The sequence below is a fragment of the Jaculus jaculus genome, chromosome 12 (assembly GCF_020740685.1).
Source record: "Jaculus jaculus isolate mJacJac1 chromosome 12, mJacJac1.mat.Y.cur, whole genome shotgun sequence".
Lineage (NCBI taxonomy): Eukaryota > Metazoa > Chordata > Mammalia > Rodentia > Dipodidae > Jaculus > Jaculus jaculus.
Window position 1 is genome coordinate 11,549,810 of NC_059113.1, and position 17,881 is coordinate 11,567,690.

Consider the following 17,881-nt stretch of genomic DNA (forward strand, 5'->3'; position numbering starts at 1 on the left):
GCCCTGGTGCACCCATATACATTCATTCATTCCTGTCTCTGCCTCTCTCTCCTTGCAAATAAATAAGTACATTTTTTAAAAGTCTCTCAAGGACCCCCCCAGGCTGCAGCAGACGTCCCCCTCTTTTGCTCCCCACTCAGGGGACCCCATGCATGTCCCACTGAACTGGGACTGTGTGCTCTGTGGAAAACAGAATGTTTGCCTACGCATGGCCAGAACTTAGCACCAAGTGCTAAACACAACAGCAGCTCAGTAAAGACTTAACAGGAAGAGCATGAGAACTGCAAAGAGACAAATTTCAACTCACTCTACCAAAACAATAAAAACCACTTCCTCGTGATCAGACTATACTTATTAAGCATTTACTATCTGCCAGGCTCTTTGCGAAGCTTTAGACACATGTAATCATGTTTGCAGTAACCCTGTGATGTTATTGTATTCCTGTTTCTTTAAAATTGGCTCAAAGTCAAACAGCTACAAAGTGGTAAAGTCAAAATTCAAACCCAGCACCATAAGACTCCAGAACCCATTTTGCACCCAACACTAGGCAGGTCCAGTTCTCAGTCTGCAATGAGCTGGCTCTTGGATCTACAAGGGCACATTCCTCTGCTGAGAAGTAGGTGCGGGGGGGGGGGGGAGGGAGTTCTTCCATTAAGAGTAGAAAAAAAAAATCTACAGATCCATTCTTCTTCCAAGATGCTAGGAAATTTCAATTATAGACTCCTTGAATAGTTCATCTTAGCTTCCCTTGAGGCACCTGGCCCAAGATTGTACACAGAGCAGACACACAATAAACTCGTGTTGAACAAATGAATAAATGAACAGATGATGGATGGCTGTGGTGGTCTGAAATGGCATCCATAGCCCTACGTGTTTGTGATTAAGCCATATTACTCAATCCCCAGCCAGCGAAGCCTTCAGGAGGCAGGTCCTTGTTGTGGCACTGGGGGCAGACAGTGAAGTGTATTAGTCCAGCTCCTGTCTCACTGTGACCGTCTTCTGCTTGGTAATATGGAGATGCGACACCAAGTTGCCTGTGACACTTTCCCTGCCATGATGAAGCTTCCCTGCAAAACCCTACGCCACAATAAATCTTTTCCTCCCATCAGCTGCTCCTTGTTGGGTGTTTTTATGCCATCAATGAGAAGGCAACACTGGATGAATTAATGAATTATAGATGGATAGGTGAATGGATGAAGGCAAGGATGGATGGATGGATGGATTGCAACTTGTTTTGTACATGACCAAATCAGTTTTATCCTTCGCAATACCTTCTACTGGCCTGAGTCCTAATCTAATGGACCTGACTCTAGTCACGCAGAGAAGGGAACAGACCGGCCCACCACACCAGTGCCCTCCGCACAGCGGACGCCCACGGCCACGGGGGCTCTTACCGGCACAGGTGGTCGGTCCGGCACAGGGTGCGCAGGTCCAGGCAGTTGGGCTTCTCCTTGTCCTCGTAGGAGCAGCTGGGCAGGATGGTCTGCCGGCGGCGCTCCGCGCATGCCTGGTCCTGGCAGGAGCAGAAGAGCATGCGGTAGGTGTACTCGCTGGGCACGCGGTCGAAGAACTGGCGAAGGGCCTTGTGGCACTTTCGGCGGTTGCAGCGCTCGGTGGGGGAGATCTCGCGGTTGCAGATGGAGATGTAGGAGGAGCGAAGCTTCTTGCAGTTGTCGTTCAGGTTGCAGGCCTTGGCAGCGTCCAGGCAGTGGTTGCTCTTGGCACTGACCATCGGGTCTGCCCCCATCCCTGGAGGAGGACAACAGAGCACCGCTCAGAGGCCTGGACGTGCATACGTGGCTGCCCGAGAATCGGCAGGCCTCCCCACTCTTTGACTCGGTTTCCTCGTCAGTGAAACAAGCACCAATTCGAAACCATAAAATAAAATCAATGAAAACTGAAATAATTTTTTTTAAAAAAACCGCTCCCCCTGCCAGGCGTGGTGGCTCACGCCTTTAATCCCAGCACTTGGGAGGCAGAGGTAGGAGGATCGCTGTGAGTTCAAGGCCAGCCTGAGACTCCATAGTGAATTCCAGGTCAGCCTGAGCTAGAGCGAGACCCTACCTCGAAGAAAGAAAAAGAAAGAAAAGAAAACAGCTACCCCCCTATGGCTACGATGAGTAATAATTTGTTAATAATATGCAGGTTCATAAAATACACAAGACAGTGTCAAGGATGTGATATAATGCAAGTGTGGGGAGCAATTCTGATGGGGACTGTCAAGCCAAAAGTCTTATGACAAACTCCACTGGCTCAAAGTCACCTAAGCCGGACCTTGTGGCAGTTACCTGCTCATCTCTGGGACGGAACACGTGGCCAGAAGCAGCTTACAGGAGGAGAAGGCTTACTCAGGCGCACAGTTTCCAGAGGAAGTCCCCTCGTGGCGGGGAAAGCGTGGTGGGAGCAGGAAGCTGGCTCACATATGACGCACCATCAGCAGGGGGGAGGCAGCAAGAGTGAGCTGATTCTGAACACCCAGGGAGGGGGGGACTGAACTAACACCTCCAGGTCTGTCCCTAGTGACACACCTCCTCCGCAACTAAACATGAAGTATGAGGTTTCACCCCAAACGCATGAGGATATGGGGGACACTCTATTCTCAAACCATCACAAGCCCCCAACACCTTCCTCGGAGCTTCAGAGAAGAGGCGCCACTGCCTGTGAGAGTGGGCGGCACTTACCGCTGAGTGTTCAACAGCCAGGGGTCAAGCCCCCTCCCGGCCCCCTCGTCTCGCCCTGGTGACCACCAAGACCTCCCCTGGGCATTTCAAATGCCTCCCAGTGTGGGGTGGATGGCACTGCCAGCTCAAAGGGAAGAGTAAGCAGGGAGTCCTGCAAGTGTAAGAGTTAAGGCTGCCCTCAGCTTGGACCCTGACACGGCTAAGTGTGCAAGCAACCACACAGCAGCGTGCTGGGACTCAGGCCTTGGTGCTGTGGCCCTTGATTTTGTACTTCTGTCCCATGAGGGGAATATCGTGAACACAGAGTGGGATTCTCAGGAATCGCAAGGCTTCTAGAGTGATGGCTGCCCCACCCTACAGTTCTCAATGTGCTGAGGGGACGCTTGGCACAGAGGCCACCTGGCCCTCTATCACCAACCAGTTCCCTCCTACGGAGTGCCATTGCCAGAGAAAGGCAGAGGGTGAGTGGAGTACCCCAGTCTTCACACGACCTCCAGAGATGTTCAGTGAGGTGAGGGCAATCATCCAATCCAGTCTCTATTTCACAGATAACTGAGCACTAGGTGGGCACAGGGGGCTGCCCACCATCCAAAGAACCAAAAACAAGCCCAAGTAGGAAGCCAGTTACCCAGCATCTCGGCTTGCCGAAGAGAACCACTGGTCTACAGCAAGTGTGTCCAACATGCAGCCTAACAAACATGCAGGCAACATTGTCATGTCTCGATGTCAAAAGGTTAAGACCTCTGGTCCAAAACACAAGGTGAGCCACAGCCTTCATACCCAGTCTTCATCAGTTCCACTACAGGCGGCCTTTCTTGAGAACCTCTTCACGTAAGGCCCCGCCACAGGGTAGGGAGGACTCAGGACTAGGCTGTGACCCCTCAGGCAGGCGCCCTGGTAACAAAGCGTTTGCATACAGTTCCTGGTTTTCTGGTCGCCTTCCTCATCTGCCTTCACTCGTGGCTGGACTCTCACACCCTTCCCTGCTGTGCTTGCTTTGCTGGTTTCTGTCTTTGCGCCCCAGGACTCAGCCCTCCTCTCTATGAACCTTCCCCCCGTAGCTCTCCTTTCATCTCGTGCCTTAAACACCACCAATGGTCTTTCACCTGACCAGACCAGACCTCTCCCCTCGACCCGACTCGTCTATTCAACTCTACTCCAGATTCCCCAGCGAGGAGGGTCCTTGCAGAGGGAGGAGACTAACAATGGTACCAACATGGCTGTATACACACTGTGTACATAACTACACACACACACACACACACACACACACACAAGCGCATCACCACCTACAAACCCCAGCAGCATTAAAGCAAGGCCCTCAGAGGCGACACTTCCCTCCACCAGAAGTCACCCTCCTCCTGCAACATGTCTAGCAGCGAAGCTCTGCGTGTCTTCGACTCCTCTCTCCTCCACACATCACATCAGAAGTTCCTGCAGCTCTACCTCCGAAGCACACCCCATGGCACTAGGCGGGAGTGTGAGCTGAGTGAGTGCAAAGGACGCATCACACTGACGAGGAGGTCCAAGGTGGAAGGGTTGGTATCAGAACCCTTGGACTCCAGGTTCAAAACGAGAGTGAGGGGAAACAGACGCTGCCTGACTTTAGTTTTTACTGTGATTGGTATTTGGGAAAGGTAAGAATGACTTCATGAACCATGAATAAAGAAATGAATTGTGGAATATGATGGAGAGCAGAGCTGTGAAGGGGAAAGTGGGGGAGGGGAGGGGAGGGAAATATCATAGTCTATTGTCTGTAAGTAGAGAAGTTGTCAATAAAAAAAATTAAAAAGAAAAACAAGAAATTATTTGTAAAAAAAAAAACTACCCAGAATGCACCACTTCCTCTAAGCTGCCCATCACTGACCCCAGTAAAAGCCCCCTTCCCAAAAACCCTGCCCTTGCACCACCCCACAATAATCTCTCATTGCAGCAGATCACGTGACCATCAAGAACCTGGGGTACAGCATCATTCCTGGGCTACAGTGCATACGCTGGTTTCACCCAGCAGCTTTAGCATGACCTATAATGTCTTTATTTGTACCTTCCAGTATGGTAGCCACTAACCACATCAGGCCAGCGGACCTAAAAAGCAGCAAGTGCATTTCAATAGTGCACTTAAGACTTTGAAGAATATGCCAGACTCTGAAAAGTTCATAAGAAAAAACGTGTATCATTAAGAATTTCTTTGCGGGCTGGAGAGATGGCTTAGCAGTTAAGCGCTTGCCTGTGAAGCCTAAGGACCCCGGTTCGAGGCTCGGTTCCCCAGGTCCCACGTTAGCCAGATGCACAAGGGGGCGCACGCGTCTGGAGTTCGTTTGCAGAGGCTGGAAGCCCTGGCGCGCCCATTCTCTATCTCCCTCTATCTGTCTTTCTCTCTGTGTCTGTCGCTCTCAAATAAATAAATAAAAAATTTAAAAAAAAAAAAAAAAGGTGTGCGCCATCACGCCCGGCTTACATCTTAAAAAAAAAAAAAAAAAAAAGAATTTCTTTGCTTTGAATACATGCTGAAGATATAACACTTCAGATACATATACGGTTTCTGACACAGTATTCAAATTAATTTTACATATTTCCTTTTGCTTTTTATTTTTATTGTTTTATTTATTTATTTGAGACACAGGGATGGATGGAGAGGGAGACAGAGAGAGAATGGGCACACCAGGGCCTCTAGCTACTGCAAACGAACTCCAGACACATGTGCCACAATGTGCATTTGGCTAACATGGGACCTGGAGAATCAAACCTGGGTCCTTAGTCTTTGCAGGCAAGTGCCTTAACTGCTAAGCCATCTCTCGAGCCCATTTTTAAAATATATTTTATTTTTATTTACTTATTTGAGAGAGAGAATTACAGCAATAGGCAGGTAGAGAAAGAATGGGCATGCCAGAGCCTCCACCACTGCAAAGGCCTTGTGCATCTGGCTGACATGGGTCCTGGGGAGTCAAACCTGGGTCCTTTGGCTTTGAAGGCAAGCGCCTTAACTGCTAAGCCATTTCTCCAGCCCTCCTTTTACATTTTTAATTTGGCTACTAAGCCCTTTGGAATCCCATGTCTGCTGTATATATTATGTTTCCCTCAGCCAGCGCTGCTCTATCTGACTCTGCTCCTCCTCCTCCTTTCCCTTGGTCACTCTGCTCTAATACTGGTCACCTTGCCTGAAAAGGGCCAATGTGGCCTGGTTTCAGGGTCTCTGTACTGCTGTCCCTATAGTCTAGAAGGTTCTTCTCTTCCCCTAGTGACCACAGGGCAACTTCCGTTAGTTGGATCAGGTCCCTGCTCAGATGTTTACTTATCTATGAATGCTTCCTGACCACCATGCACAGAACACCCCTATATTTACCTCCCACTCTGGTCTGTTTTGACCACAGGTCTCCTCACCAGCCACCACAGCCTGTGTGCTCGCTTCATTGTGTCTGGTTGAAGGTAGGAGTCATGCTAGACAGTATGTGCAAAGCATCAAGAGTTTGATACATAAGTATTCAATAGTAATTCATGAATGAAAGAAGAAATTTACTGAGAGCAATGCCTGGTTTATAATGGGCATTCAAAAAGTTGCTAATATTATTAAGGAAGCAAAATCGACATAGAGCAAGCAGCAGTAGCCATTATAAAACCACATTTGATCAAGTGCTAATGTGGGGTACAGGCTAGAAGGACTCAGAAGTGAGAGGCAGGGGATAACGTATGGTGAGTGAGCTACTCACTAGAACGGCTGACTAAGCCATTCGCAGCCATATAGAGGTGGGAAGAGAAGTCCCTTGACTTTGTGATAAAGAAGGAAGAAGCAGTCCATAAAGACAACAGAATATTATTTAGTGATAAAAGGAAATGAGTTTTCACAACTTGGAAAGACGTGGAGGGACCTCATATAAAAGAAGCGTACATATGATTCCACCTACAGAACATTCTGGAAAAGAAGACTAAAAAGAACTGTGGCTATCAAGAGTTGGGTAGGAGGAACCCTGAGCATTTTAGGGCTGATGTGTGTCATCATTTATGTGATCAAGCCCATGGAACATACAATACCAAGAGTGAAACTCAATGTCAGCTCTGGGCTCTGAATGGGAAAGGCGCGAGCATCACCGTGGAATTGTTAGCTATAAGAAGAATATGCCACTCTAGTAGGGATGTTAGTGGGGAAGGACACTGGGGAAACAGGGAAAATGTAAACTCTCTATACTTTGTCTCAACTGTGAACCAGATATGATGGCACACGCCTATGATTCCAGTATTCAGAAGGCTGAGGCAGACTGATTTCAATGAATTCAAAGCAATCCTGGACTACATAGTGGATTCTAAATTGCCTAGGCTAGAGTAAAAAGCTGTTCCAGGGGAAAAAAAAAAAAAAGGAGGAGGAGGAGGAGGAGAAGGCTGGAGAGATGGCTTAGTGGCTAAGGTGCTTCTAATGACCGGAGTCTCATTCCCCAGCACCCACATAAAGCCGGATGTAGGCACACCACTTGACTTCATCTGCAGTGACTAAAGGTCCTGTCATGCCCATTCTCTCTATCTCTCTCTCTCTCTTCTATCTCTTTTCTGCTTGCAAATAAATATGTGAAAAAAAAAATTTAATGAAGAATTGGATAGAAAAAGGGAACAGGATTGGGTAAATTAATACAAAAAGGGAATAAAGATTTGTTTTCCTACTCAATAAACGTAGCCCTATAGAGGACCTATGTGTCAGGCGTTTTCCTCACCATTGGGGTTGCTACCATACCCGGGAGATCTGGGGACAGAGGAGCAGCCCGTCTGAGCCAACACGAACACCAAATTCTACTGTAGGAAGAGTGCAAACAGGTCCTGCCTGGAGCCAAGGGGTCACGAATGGAGTTCATTATTTACGAAACCTGACAAGACGTTAGAGGAAGTGAAGAGAGTTGAAAAGGGGTCCCAGGCAGAAGGGAATGGAGGGGCAAAGCCTGGGAGGAGCAGGAAGCAACTGATTCATCCTAGACATGAAAACCAGGGAAAAGGGACAACAAGAGAGAGGGCTGAATAGCCAGAGAAGGGACTCGGCCACGCAGGAGCCTCTGGCCTCTGGAGCAGTACTCAGAGCCGCTGTTCAACCAATCTGTCAGCCAAGAGAGGACCCCAGGATGCCTGTCAGGACCAAAGCTACTGTGGGGCCTGCCTCTGCGGGGGGCATTCTCCCTGGGCAACCTGGCCCTGCACCTGTCAAATGCTAGCTAACTAGCAAGAGAGAAGAGTGAGTGGCTGAGAGTGGGAAAGGGGGACCGCGAGGTAGAAGAGAGGGAGGCACCAGCAACGGGGACCCCACCGAGGAGCAGTTGACAATTGCAAGCCGAGCAGCAGCAAATTCGGGCCTGTGGCTGCGTCTAGTTCCCCCCAGGTGCTCTGTTCCCCTCCTCCCAGCGTGTTCCGGAGCTAATGCCGGTCTAATTATAGCCCTGGTGGCTTCCATTTGGAGCTTGAGTATAGAGAAAGCATTTGCTAGGGGTGGGGCGGTGGGTGGGACACGTAAACCCCTGGGTCCAAACTTGGTAAATTTCCTAGAAAAAAAAAAAATCAAGAAATATGGCAATATGGATTGGTGACAGAGGAGATGCTCCCTAGGATCTTGCTGGGTGGAAACGTGGTGGTGGAGGGCTCCAGTGCGGAGAAAGCCTCTCATGACCTGGCCCAGCCGCCCACTTGAGCGCTCGTCACTCACAAAGCAGCTAGGCTGGGGCTTAGCCCATAGGCAGGTGCATACCAGCCTGGGTGACATGCTTGCTGCACAATGTGTACCCAATCCAGCCCAAGGCCTCTCTCACAACGCCTGGAAGGTGGATCCTGGTTTCTCCCACCAAGACGTCTCCTCACCCTCCTTAGCCCATTGTCCATGAGCCAAAGTGAACACAGGGCAGGGCTGAGGTTCCAAAGCCTAGACCTTCTAGTTCCCCGCCCGCTCCTTGAGCAAACAGCCGAGACCACGCGGGGACTCGACAGGGACTCGGGAATTGGAAACATATGCCAACCCTGCTGACCCAGGAAAACCTGTCCCCGGCACACGTTGCCATTCACATCCCCTGTGAGCTCCCCCAGGCCTGCAAAGACAGGAGTCCAGATAAGCCCAGGAGTAAATGGTAAACAGCTGCCCAGGGGAGAGGAAGGCAGGGTGTAATAATGCTTGGTACTTTCAGAAATCTCAGTAAATTCCTCCCTGCCCAGCCCAGCCCCCAGGGACGCATCTTGGCTTCTTTATCTGTGAGGGCCAGACAAGAAGGGGCGCAGCTGCAGAAGGGCAGGGTCCTCACCAAAAGAGGCTCCTCACGGGTCTCCCACAGCCCTGCCTGAATCCCGCCTCCCTGGCTCTTCTTTTCTTCCCTGTAGGGTGCTGCCCTGAGCCAACAGGGCTCTGCAGCGCCAGGCTACCCCAGACTATGGGCACCTAGGGCTGCAGGCATCTGAGCACGCTTCAAACTGACACTCTTTAATAGTTATTTTACACTTATAAAGAGCTGAGTTTGCCAAACCAGACACTCAAGTACCATACATACAGTTTAGGCCTTGGTGAAAGTATTAACTATACAAATATTGAACTTTAAGTCTCTTAATTTGTTTTTGATTAGGGGAATTAAATAAAAGCTCTACCATTGAGCTTTATCTCTAGCCCTCTTTTTATTTTTTAAATATACATTTATTTTATTTTATTTTATTTATTACAGAGAGAGAGGCAGATAGAGAGAATAGATACACCAGGGCTTTCAGCCACTGCAAATGAACTCCAGACGCTTGTGCCACCTTGCGTATCTGGCTTAAGTGGGCAATAAGGTATCAAACCCGGGTCTTTAGGCTTTGTAGGCAAATGTCTTAACCACCAAGCCATCTCTCCAGCCTTTTTATTATTTTGTATTTTAGAGAGAACTCATTAAGTTACCCAAGCACTATAGCCCAGACATCCCTAGAATTTGTGATGCTTCCAAGTATTTGGGATTATAGGCCTGCAATTTTGGCTAGATTTCTTAATCCTTATAGGTTCCATTGTTTTTACTAATTGAATCAATTTTTAAATTTTTGCATATCGATATAGATATAGCCTATTACATGATATCTCTCTTAGTCCTGAATTTAATACATTTTAGGCCACATACACACATATACATTCATACATACATACACATGCCTACATATATACAAATTCACATATATACATACACACACATATATATACATTCATATAGACAAACACATGCACACGTAGTTATACATTCACACCTGTACACACACACACACACACACACACACACCCCACAGCACAGGACTGACCAGCCCAACCCCATGAGAAGGTGACTTTGTGACCCTATACTACTACCTAAACATGATTTGGGGGGCTCATTCCTCCTATTTTCTCTTCACCCCTAATTCAGCAATGTTAACTTCCAACCACAAACTGGTGGTTCCCTATGGGAACAAAAGAAGTAAGAAATAAGGGCTAGAGCAATGGCTTAGTGGTTAAGGTGTTTGCCTGTGAAGCCTAAGGACCCTGGTTCGATTCCCCAGGACCCACATAAGCCAGGTGCACAGGGGGCACTTGCGTCTGGAGTTCGTTTGCAGTGGCTGGAGGCCTTGGTGTGCCCATTCTCTCTTTCTCTGTATCTGCCTCTTCCTCTCTCTCTCAAATAAATAAAGTAATCAATAAACTAATTAATATATATAGAGAGAGAAAGAGAAGGGCCAAAAAACTTACAAAAAAAAAGAAGAAAAAAGAGAAATAACAGAAATAAGAGGCTCAGCTTCCTGTGATAAGCCCAAGCCATGGGGATCCACACATTTTAGTTTTCCTTCGCACTCTTCCAGAAGCCTCCTCTTCTTATCTGCTGGTCACTTGCCCCAGTTTCAATTACAGCTGCACATCCGCCCCTTGCTCACCTTGAGTCACTCCCGTGGGGTCAGAGGACCTTAGCTCTAATCCCGTAGCCCCCTGTCCCAGCAGCGCAAGACCCTGAGGGCGCCGAGTCTCGTTTCTTCTCCGAGGTAAACGAGCAGTTCCGAACTATCCGGCCTCTTGTGTTCTGTTACACTCTTGTCTATCACCACAGCACAGGGCAAGATCCTGAGCGCGGCCGTGTCTGGGCAGGTGTGCCCGTCTGACCCCGATCCCGTGATCAGACACTGTGGCCATTACGGCAGGCTCAAGGGAGTCTGCCCCTGTGAACTGTGCAAAAACACAGCAGCGTGTGCACACACAGTGACACACTCGTACACAAAAAGGCTCTCGACACACTGGGCCCCTACCACAGCACCCAGCTATCACCCAGAGACCATTTTCACGCCCTGACTCCAAGCCAAGCTCTAAAGCTGCATCTGCGAATGGGAAAGATGGAGGCCCTGCGCTCAAGGGGCTTTCATTCTAGTAACAGGAAGATGGGAAATGACATAAATGCTTAAAGTAATTTAAAGCACTGATACGCATGATGAAGAAATTCAGAGAAGTGAGTGGTGTGGGTATGCAGGATGGCATTTCCCAGGAAGTAACATCAAGTTGAGAAGGATGGGCAGCAGTGAGACACAAAAATCCCAAGCGAAAAGAAGATCATATGCAAAGTTCCTAAAACAGAAATGAGGCTGTTATGTTCCTAGTCAAAAGAAAGAATAGGTTGACTTAAGTTGTGTGTGTGTGTATGTGCATGCAGATGTATGTGGGCATGTTCACTGGTGTGTGAAAATACATGTATGCAGGTGCATGTGTGTAATGTGTAATGTGTGTGTGGAACCAAAAGGACAACCTCAGGTTTCATTCCTAAGGCACTGTCCACCTTTTTTGAGATAGGTTCTCTCACTAGGCTGAATCTCACCAGGTAGGTTAGACTGGCTGACCAGTGAGCCCTGGTCTCTGCCTCCCCTACACTAGGATTAAAAATGTATTCCACACCCAGGTGTGGTGGCACATACCTTTAACCCCAGCACTCCCAGAGGCAGGAGGCAGAGGTAGGTGGATCACTGTGAGTTGGAGGCCACCCTGAGACAAAACAGTGAATTCCAGGTCAGCCTGGGCTAGAGAGAGACCCTACCTGCAGAAAATAAGAACAAAAAAAAAAAAAAAATGCATACCACCACACCCAACTCTTATATGGGTTCTGGGAATCAATCCTGAGTCTTTATGGTTGAGCAGCAAGCACTCTACCAACCCCAGCCCTGGGTGTAGCTTCTTGAATGAGGGAAACACTAGGGAGAACGGAATTACACCAGGCACTCAGTCAGGGGAAACCCACGAAGTCTTGCAGGACAAAGTAAGAACTCATTTTACTCTAAAATGCTGAGTGCAGCCAGGCAAGGTGGCACATGCCTTGAATCCCAGCACTCAGGAGGCAGAGGTAGGAGGACTGTGAGTTCAAGGCCAACCTGAGACTACATGGTGACTTCCAAGTCAGCCTGGGCTACAGTGAAGCCCTACCTCGAAAAACAAAAATAGATAAATAAATAAATAAATAAATAAATAAATAAATAAAATGGTGAGGGCTTGGAGGAGAGCCACAATAGTTCATTTTCCAATCTCTAGCAGGACGGTGAACCAGGGAAGGAGAAGGGAGAGCAAAGGGAAGAACGGGTGGCAGGTGAGAGTGGTATTGGAGCCCCTTCTCACCTCTGGACCTGCACCCCTGGTCCCCTATACCAACCAGGGGAAAGCAGCACCCCAGCTTCCCTAAGGAGTAACAGGGCTGCCGGTTGTGGTAGCGACATTGCTAAAGAGGCAGAGGCAGAAGGATAAGAAATAACAAAGCTAATCCCAGTGTCCCCCTTCCTGGACTTTCAGTTGTAAATCAACATCCAAAGACCTGAGGATGCCCACGCCCTTGTTGTATTGAGGACATTGCACTCAAGCTGCCTTTGCAATCCCAGTCCAGGCTCCCACACAGTCCTCAGCTCCCAGCCCTGTCACATCACTAAAGCCACATTCTCTCTAGGTGAAGGTGAACTTTTAAAAGCTGGCCAACCTGCCAGAAATTACTTTGATGAATGGCAAATTCACTGAAAATCAACAACAAAAAATATCAATCTGGGGCTGGAGAGATGGCTTAGCGGTTAAGCGCTTGCCTGTGAAGCCTAAGGACTACAGTTTGAGGCTCAATTCCCCAGAACCCATATTAGCCAGATGCACAAAGGGGAGCACACATCTGGAGTTCGTTTGCAGTGGCTAGAGGCCCTGGCATGCCCATTCTCTCTGTCTCTGTCTCTCTCTCCCTCTCTCCCTCTCTCTCTCTCTCTCTCTCTCTCTCTCTCTGCCTCTTTATCTCTCTGCCTGTTGCTCTCAAATAAATAAATAAAAATGAACAACAAAAAAATTATAACAAATCAAGTAAAATAAATAAATCTGGATGCTTTTAAATATCATTTTATATTTTGTTAATTTTAACCACATTTAAGATTCCCTAATTCATCTAAAGGCAGATCAGTCCTGATTTTGTGGCTCTAGCAACTAAATTTTAAGTTTCATTCTTTCTCATGTGAAGGGATTTTTTTTAACAATATCTGAGATCGCCATACCTTTTTAAATAGTTTTGAGACATGAGATTTTATTATGCAGAATTTTTACCATTCTCACACCAATTCCCATGGCGACACATCAGTTTTAGTTTTATATTTATAGCAACCAAACATTAAAACTGAGGCATTTCATAATGTCATGATTGGCCTTCCTTGACATCTTTTATTTGTGGCGAATGGATGTAGATGAGGCACCAATCATAAACTAAAACTTTTCCTACTGATTAGGAAATGCACTTTTCTCATCACAGGAAATCTACATCAACTCATGACCCTTAGGTTTTTAAAAAATTGAATACACATTAAAATACAGTTACAAAGTCCATTTGCACAAAAATTTCAAAAGCCATGGAAACCATTCAACATGAGTCTCAAAAAACCTTTCAGATAATTTAAAGAAATAAGCTTGGGCTGGAGAAATGGCTTAGCAGTTAAGCGCTCTGCCTGTGAAGCCTAAGGACTTCAGTTTGAGGCTCAATTCCCCAGGACCCACGTAAGCCAGATGTACAAGGTGGCGCACGCGTCTGGAGTTCGTTTGCAGTGGCTGGAGGCCCTAGTGTGCCCATTCTTTCTCTCTCTCTCTGCCTCTTTGTCTGTTGCTCTCAAATAAATAAAAATAAACAAAAAAATTGAAAACAAAAAAAAAAAGCTTGGGGAAATCAATGCATTTGGTCAAAAAGTAGTGACTTAGTCATTTAACACATGAGTTTTGACAGAGGCCACTGGGCAGCTGACGGAGGACGAGTCTGCAAGCCCACAAGGTGTCAGAGGTCCTCGTCCTGACAAATATTGTTCCATTTGTCCTCCATGAAGGTCATGCTTCCGATCTACTGTCCCCACTCCTCTGTGGGACCGTCACCTAGCAACCCCATCATTCTCTCCAGGAGTGATGTCACATGTGGTTCACAGCCTTTCCCCTTCCCAGGCACCATGCTCATGGCCACATCGCACCCAGTCATCTTCCACCTCCCACCACTCCTTCCTTCCCTAAGTGCCCCGCAGCCACGGGTATGCCCCGTCCTTGCCTGCACTGCCACCGAATCAAAGATCCCCATCTCGGACGGCCAGTCCGCACCTCCCAGCTCCCTCCCTGGGATTCCTAGTCTAGCAATTTCTCAGTGTCCCCCAGACCTGGATACCTTGCCCCTCCACTGCCCCCACCCCGTACCCCGTTCTCATTACCTTCCTCTCCCAGCCGTGACTTCCGGATAAACATCCCATCTCTTCATCTCCTCTTCCTCTGACAAAACACGCACTGACCACCCAGCCAACCTCCCTCACGCCCCATACTGATACTATGTAGCTGAGTGTCACAAAAGTAAAATAAAATAAAATAAAATAAAATAAAATAAAATAAAATAAAATAAAATAAAATAAAATAAAATAACTATCCTCAAGTCTCGAATGTCTTATACAGGCCATTTCATATCTTCTCCCAAATTTCTCCCTTCAACTGTTCCCCGCCCCCCGCCCCGGTTCTTTGTTCTACCCTGACCACGCAGTGTCTTAGCATGTTCGTGCTGTTACAACAAAATACCACAGACTTTGGGCTTTCACCCCTCACAGCCTGGAGGCTGGAAAATCCAAGACCAAGATGCCAGCAGATGTGTTATCTGGGGAAGGTTCACTTGCTAGCTCAGGGACAGTCATCTTTTTTTTTTCTAATTTTTAGTTTTTACTTATTTGAGAGAGTCAGAGAGTGAGAGAGAGAGAGAGAATGGGTGCACCAGGGCCTCCAGCCACAACAGAAGAATTCCAGATGCGTGTGCCACCTTGTGCATCTGGCTCACGTGGGTCCTGGGGAATCGAACCTGGGTCCTTTGGCTTTGCAGGCAAATGCCTTAACCGCTAAGCCATCCCTCCAGCCCAGGGACAGTCATCTTTTCGCTATGTCCATATTACTTGTCCAAAGGGGCAAGAGAGATCTGTAGACAATCGTTTACAAGGTACTAATAGTATTTATGGTGAATCCACCTTCATGACCTAGTCCACTCTTGAAGTCCTTCGAATACTATTACCTTCAGGGTTAGAATCTCGCCATAGGGATGAGAGGAGGAGCACACACAAGCAATTAGACTACAGCATCTTGCCTCATACTTGATAAGGAAACAGCTCCACACAGAAATCCCTTCACCCTCCTTCCCCAGCAACAACCATCCTATCTCACTTGCAACCCAGCTTTGCCTCCTGTTACTAGGGAGTGAGGGGGGCCAGTGCCTGCCAAAGGCTGCCTGCCTCTTGTGCTTGTGTGGGCCATGTGGCCCCTACCCCTCGTCACTGCTCAAGGACAGTCCTTCTGACCACCTCCCGTGCTCCCGTGCCCTGCCAACGTTCCTCTCACGGACCATCTCCAGCAGTGAACTAACATGCTGCTATTACCCACCATTACCCACTATGAACCACAGCAAAACCTCCCCCTGCCCCGCGCCCGGATTTGGCATTTCCCTTCACAGCAAAGCTAGAGGGTGACCTTCGCAAATCCATCTCACTCTCCATAAGAACCTACTAGGAGGGCTGGAGAGACGGCTTAGCACTTAAGGAACTGGCCTACAAAGCCTAACGGCCCAGGTTCAACTCCCCAGTCCCCACGTTCATTTGCAGTGACTAGAGGCACTGGCATGCCCATTCTCTTTATCTGCTCCCCCCCCCCTTTTTTTTCCTGCCTCTCTCTCTCTCTCCCTTTCTCTCTCTCAAAATGAAAAACAGAACCTGGGCTGCAGGGATGGCTTAGCGATTAAGGTGTTTGCCTGCAAAGCGAAAGGAACCTGGTTTGATTCCACAGGACCCACATAAGACAGATGTTTGTTTGCAGTGGCTAGAGGCCTTGGGGTGCCCATTCCCTCCCTCCCTTTCTCTCTCCCTCTCTCTTAAATAAAACTTAAAAGAAAAACACAGAACCTACTAGGAGATGGGAGGCAGTGGTCTGTGTGGCCAAGAAAGGCAGTCACTCCTCGATGCTTCTCTTGCTTGACCTTCAGTTATGCCTCACCCAGCTTATCACTTCCTCTTTCTGGAAACCAGAACCTGCCTCATCTCTCAGACACTCTCAGCTGGTTCCTCCTCCTCTCTGGCCTTCCTTTCAGCCCTCTGCTTGGAAAGCTCCAATCTCCCTCTCTTTCTCAGGCTACAGACTCATACTTCCAGGGCTTAAAACGCCATCTATATGCTAATGACTGTATCGACCCTGACCTTGGCATTTCCAGGTGGAGGTCTATTTGGCATCTCAACTTTAACATGAATAAAACTGAACAGCTTTTTTTTTTTTTTTTTTTGAGGCACAGTCTCATATATCCCAAGCTGGCCTCCTTCAACTTGCCATGTAGCCAACTATGACCTTGAACTTGTGATCCTCCTGTCTCAACCTCCCAAGTGTCAGGATTACAGGCATTCACCTCCATGCTAGGTTTTCGCTGTGCTGGGGATCAAACCCAGGGCTACAGACATGCTAGGCAAGCACTCTACCCAATGAGCTACATCCTGAGTCCCTGGACTTTTGATTTCCACCCACTTAAACCCCAATCTATCCCTTCCATCATCTTGTTTTCCTAGAAAATGGCCACATCATTTATATGCAAGCCAAAAATATGAGTTATTCGTAATTCTGGCTTCACATCCTTTTGACTGCACCTGCAGAATCTATCTGAAGCCTTTGCATTCTTTCTCTCTCTTCTGACCTCCCTTCACCTGGACCCCTGCAATAACCTCTTAACTCATGCCCCTCCATCCACTCTTGTCCACGCCCCTGCCTCCTCCTCACCATCTAGTCTCCCATAGCCCAAGAGTATCTTTCAAACACTTAGATCGTACTGCACTGATCAATGGTCCAAAATCCCCCCAATAGTTTCCTACCACTCTTTTTTAATATTTATTTATTTATGAGACAGATTCAGAGAGACAGAGAGAGAATGGGTGTGACAGGGTTTGTAACCACTGCAAACAAATTCCAGATGCATCCACCTTGCACACCTGGCTTCACGTGGGTACTGGGGAACTGAACCTGGGTCCTTTGGCTTCTCAGACAAGCATCTTAACTGCTCAGCCACCTCTCCAGTCCTCCCATCATTCTTACAATCAAACATTAACTTGTGGGCTGGGGAGGTGGCTCAGTGGTTAAAAGCTCTTACTTGCAAAGCTTGCCAGCCTGATTTGATTCCCCAGAACCCACATAAAGCCAGACACACAAAGCGGTGCATGCACCCGCAGTTCTTTCCAGCTGCAGTGGTAAGAGGTCCTGGTATAGCTGTAATGTGTTATCTATCTCAGGCTCTCTCTCAAATTGTGTGTGTGTGTGTATGTAAGCTTTTTGTTATAAACAAAAATACCAGCTTCTAACTTGACCCGTATCAGCTCAGTGATATGGCCCACCTACCTCTGCACTCCCCTCCCCCCCACCTCACTCAGAGAGGCAGCCACGCCTTGGCCTTCCCATGTCCCACATCCACACACAGGCCCCCACCAGGGTCTTCCACTACCTGTTCCAACCCCACCCCTCCCCTGCTCTTCCCAGGCTGGGTCCTTCCTGTGAGTCAGAGTTGGGTATTTCAAGTCACCTCACCCCATCAAGCTATTTTAATCTCTGTTTGGCATTAATCACAATCTTATATTTTTCTTGTTAATTTGTTCCTTGATCTATTTTCTGTTTTCCTGTGTCTCCGGCACATGCACACCATGAGAACAGAGCCCGGGGTTTGAGTCATCAATGCGCCCTC

The 17,881-nt window shown here is 47.9% G+C and overlaps 1 protein-coding gene across 2 annotated transcripts in view; it reads right to left on the reverse strand.

Annotated features, from left to right (window-relative positions):
* The window catches only part of Gfra2 (GDNF family receptor alpha 2), a 97,209-nt gene that overhangs the window by 57,636 nt on the left and 21,692 nt on the right, over positions 1-17,881 (reverse strand). For both annotated transcript variants that reach the window (XM_004669684.2, XM_004669686.3), the window contains one exon: positions 1,395-1,749. In XM_004669684.2, the coding sequence (XP_004669741.2) occupies positions 1,395-1,749 (355 nt within the window). The remainder of the gene's footprint in view (positions 1-1,394; positions 1,750-17,881) is intronic.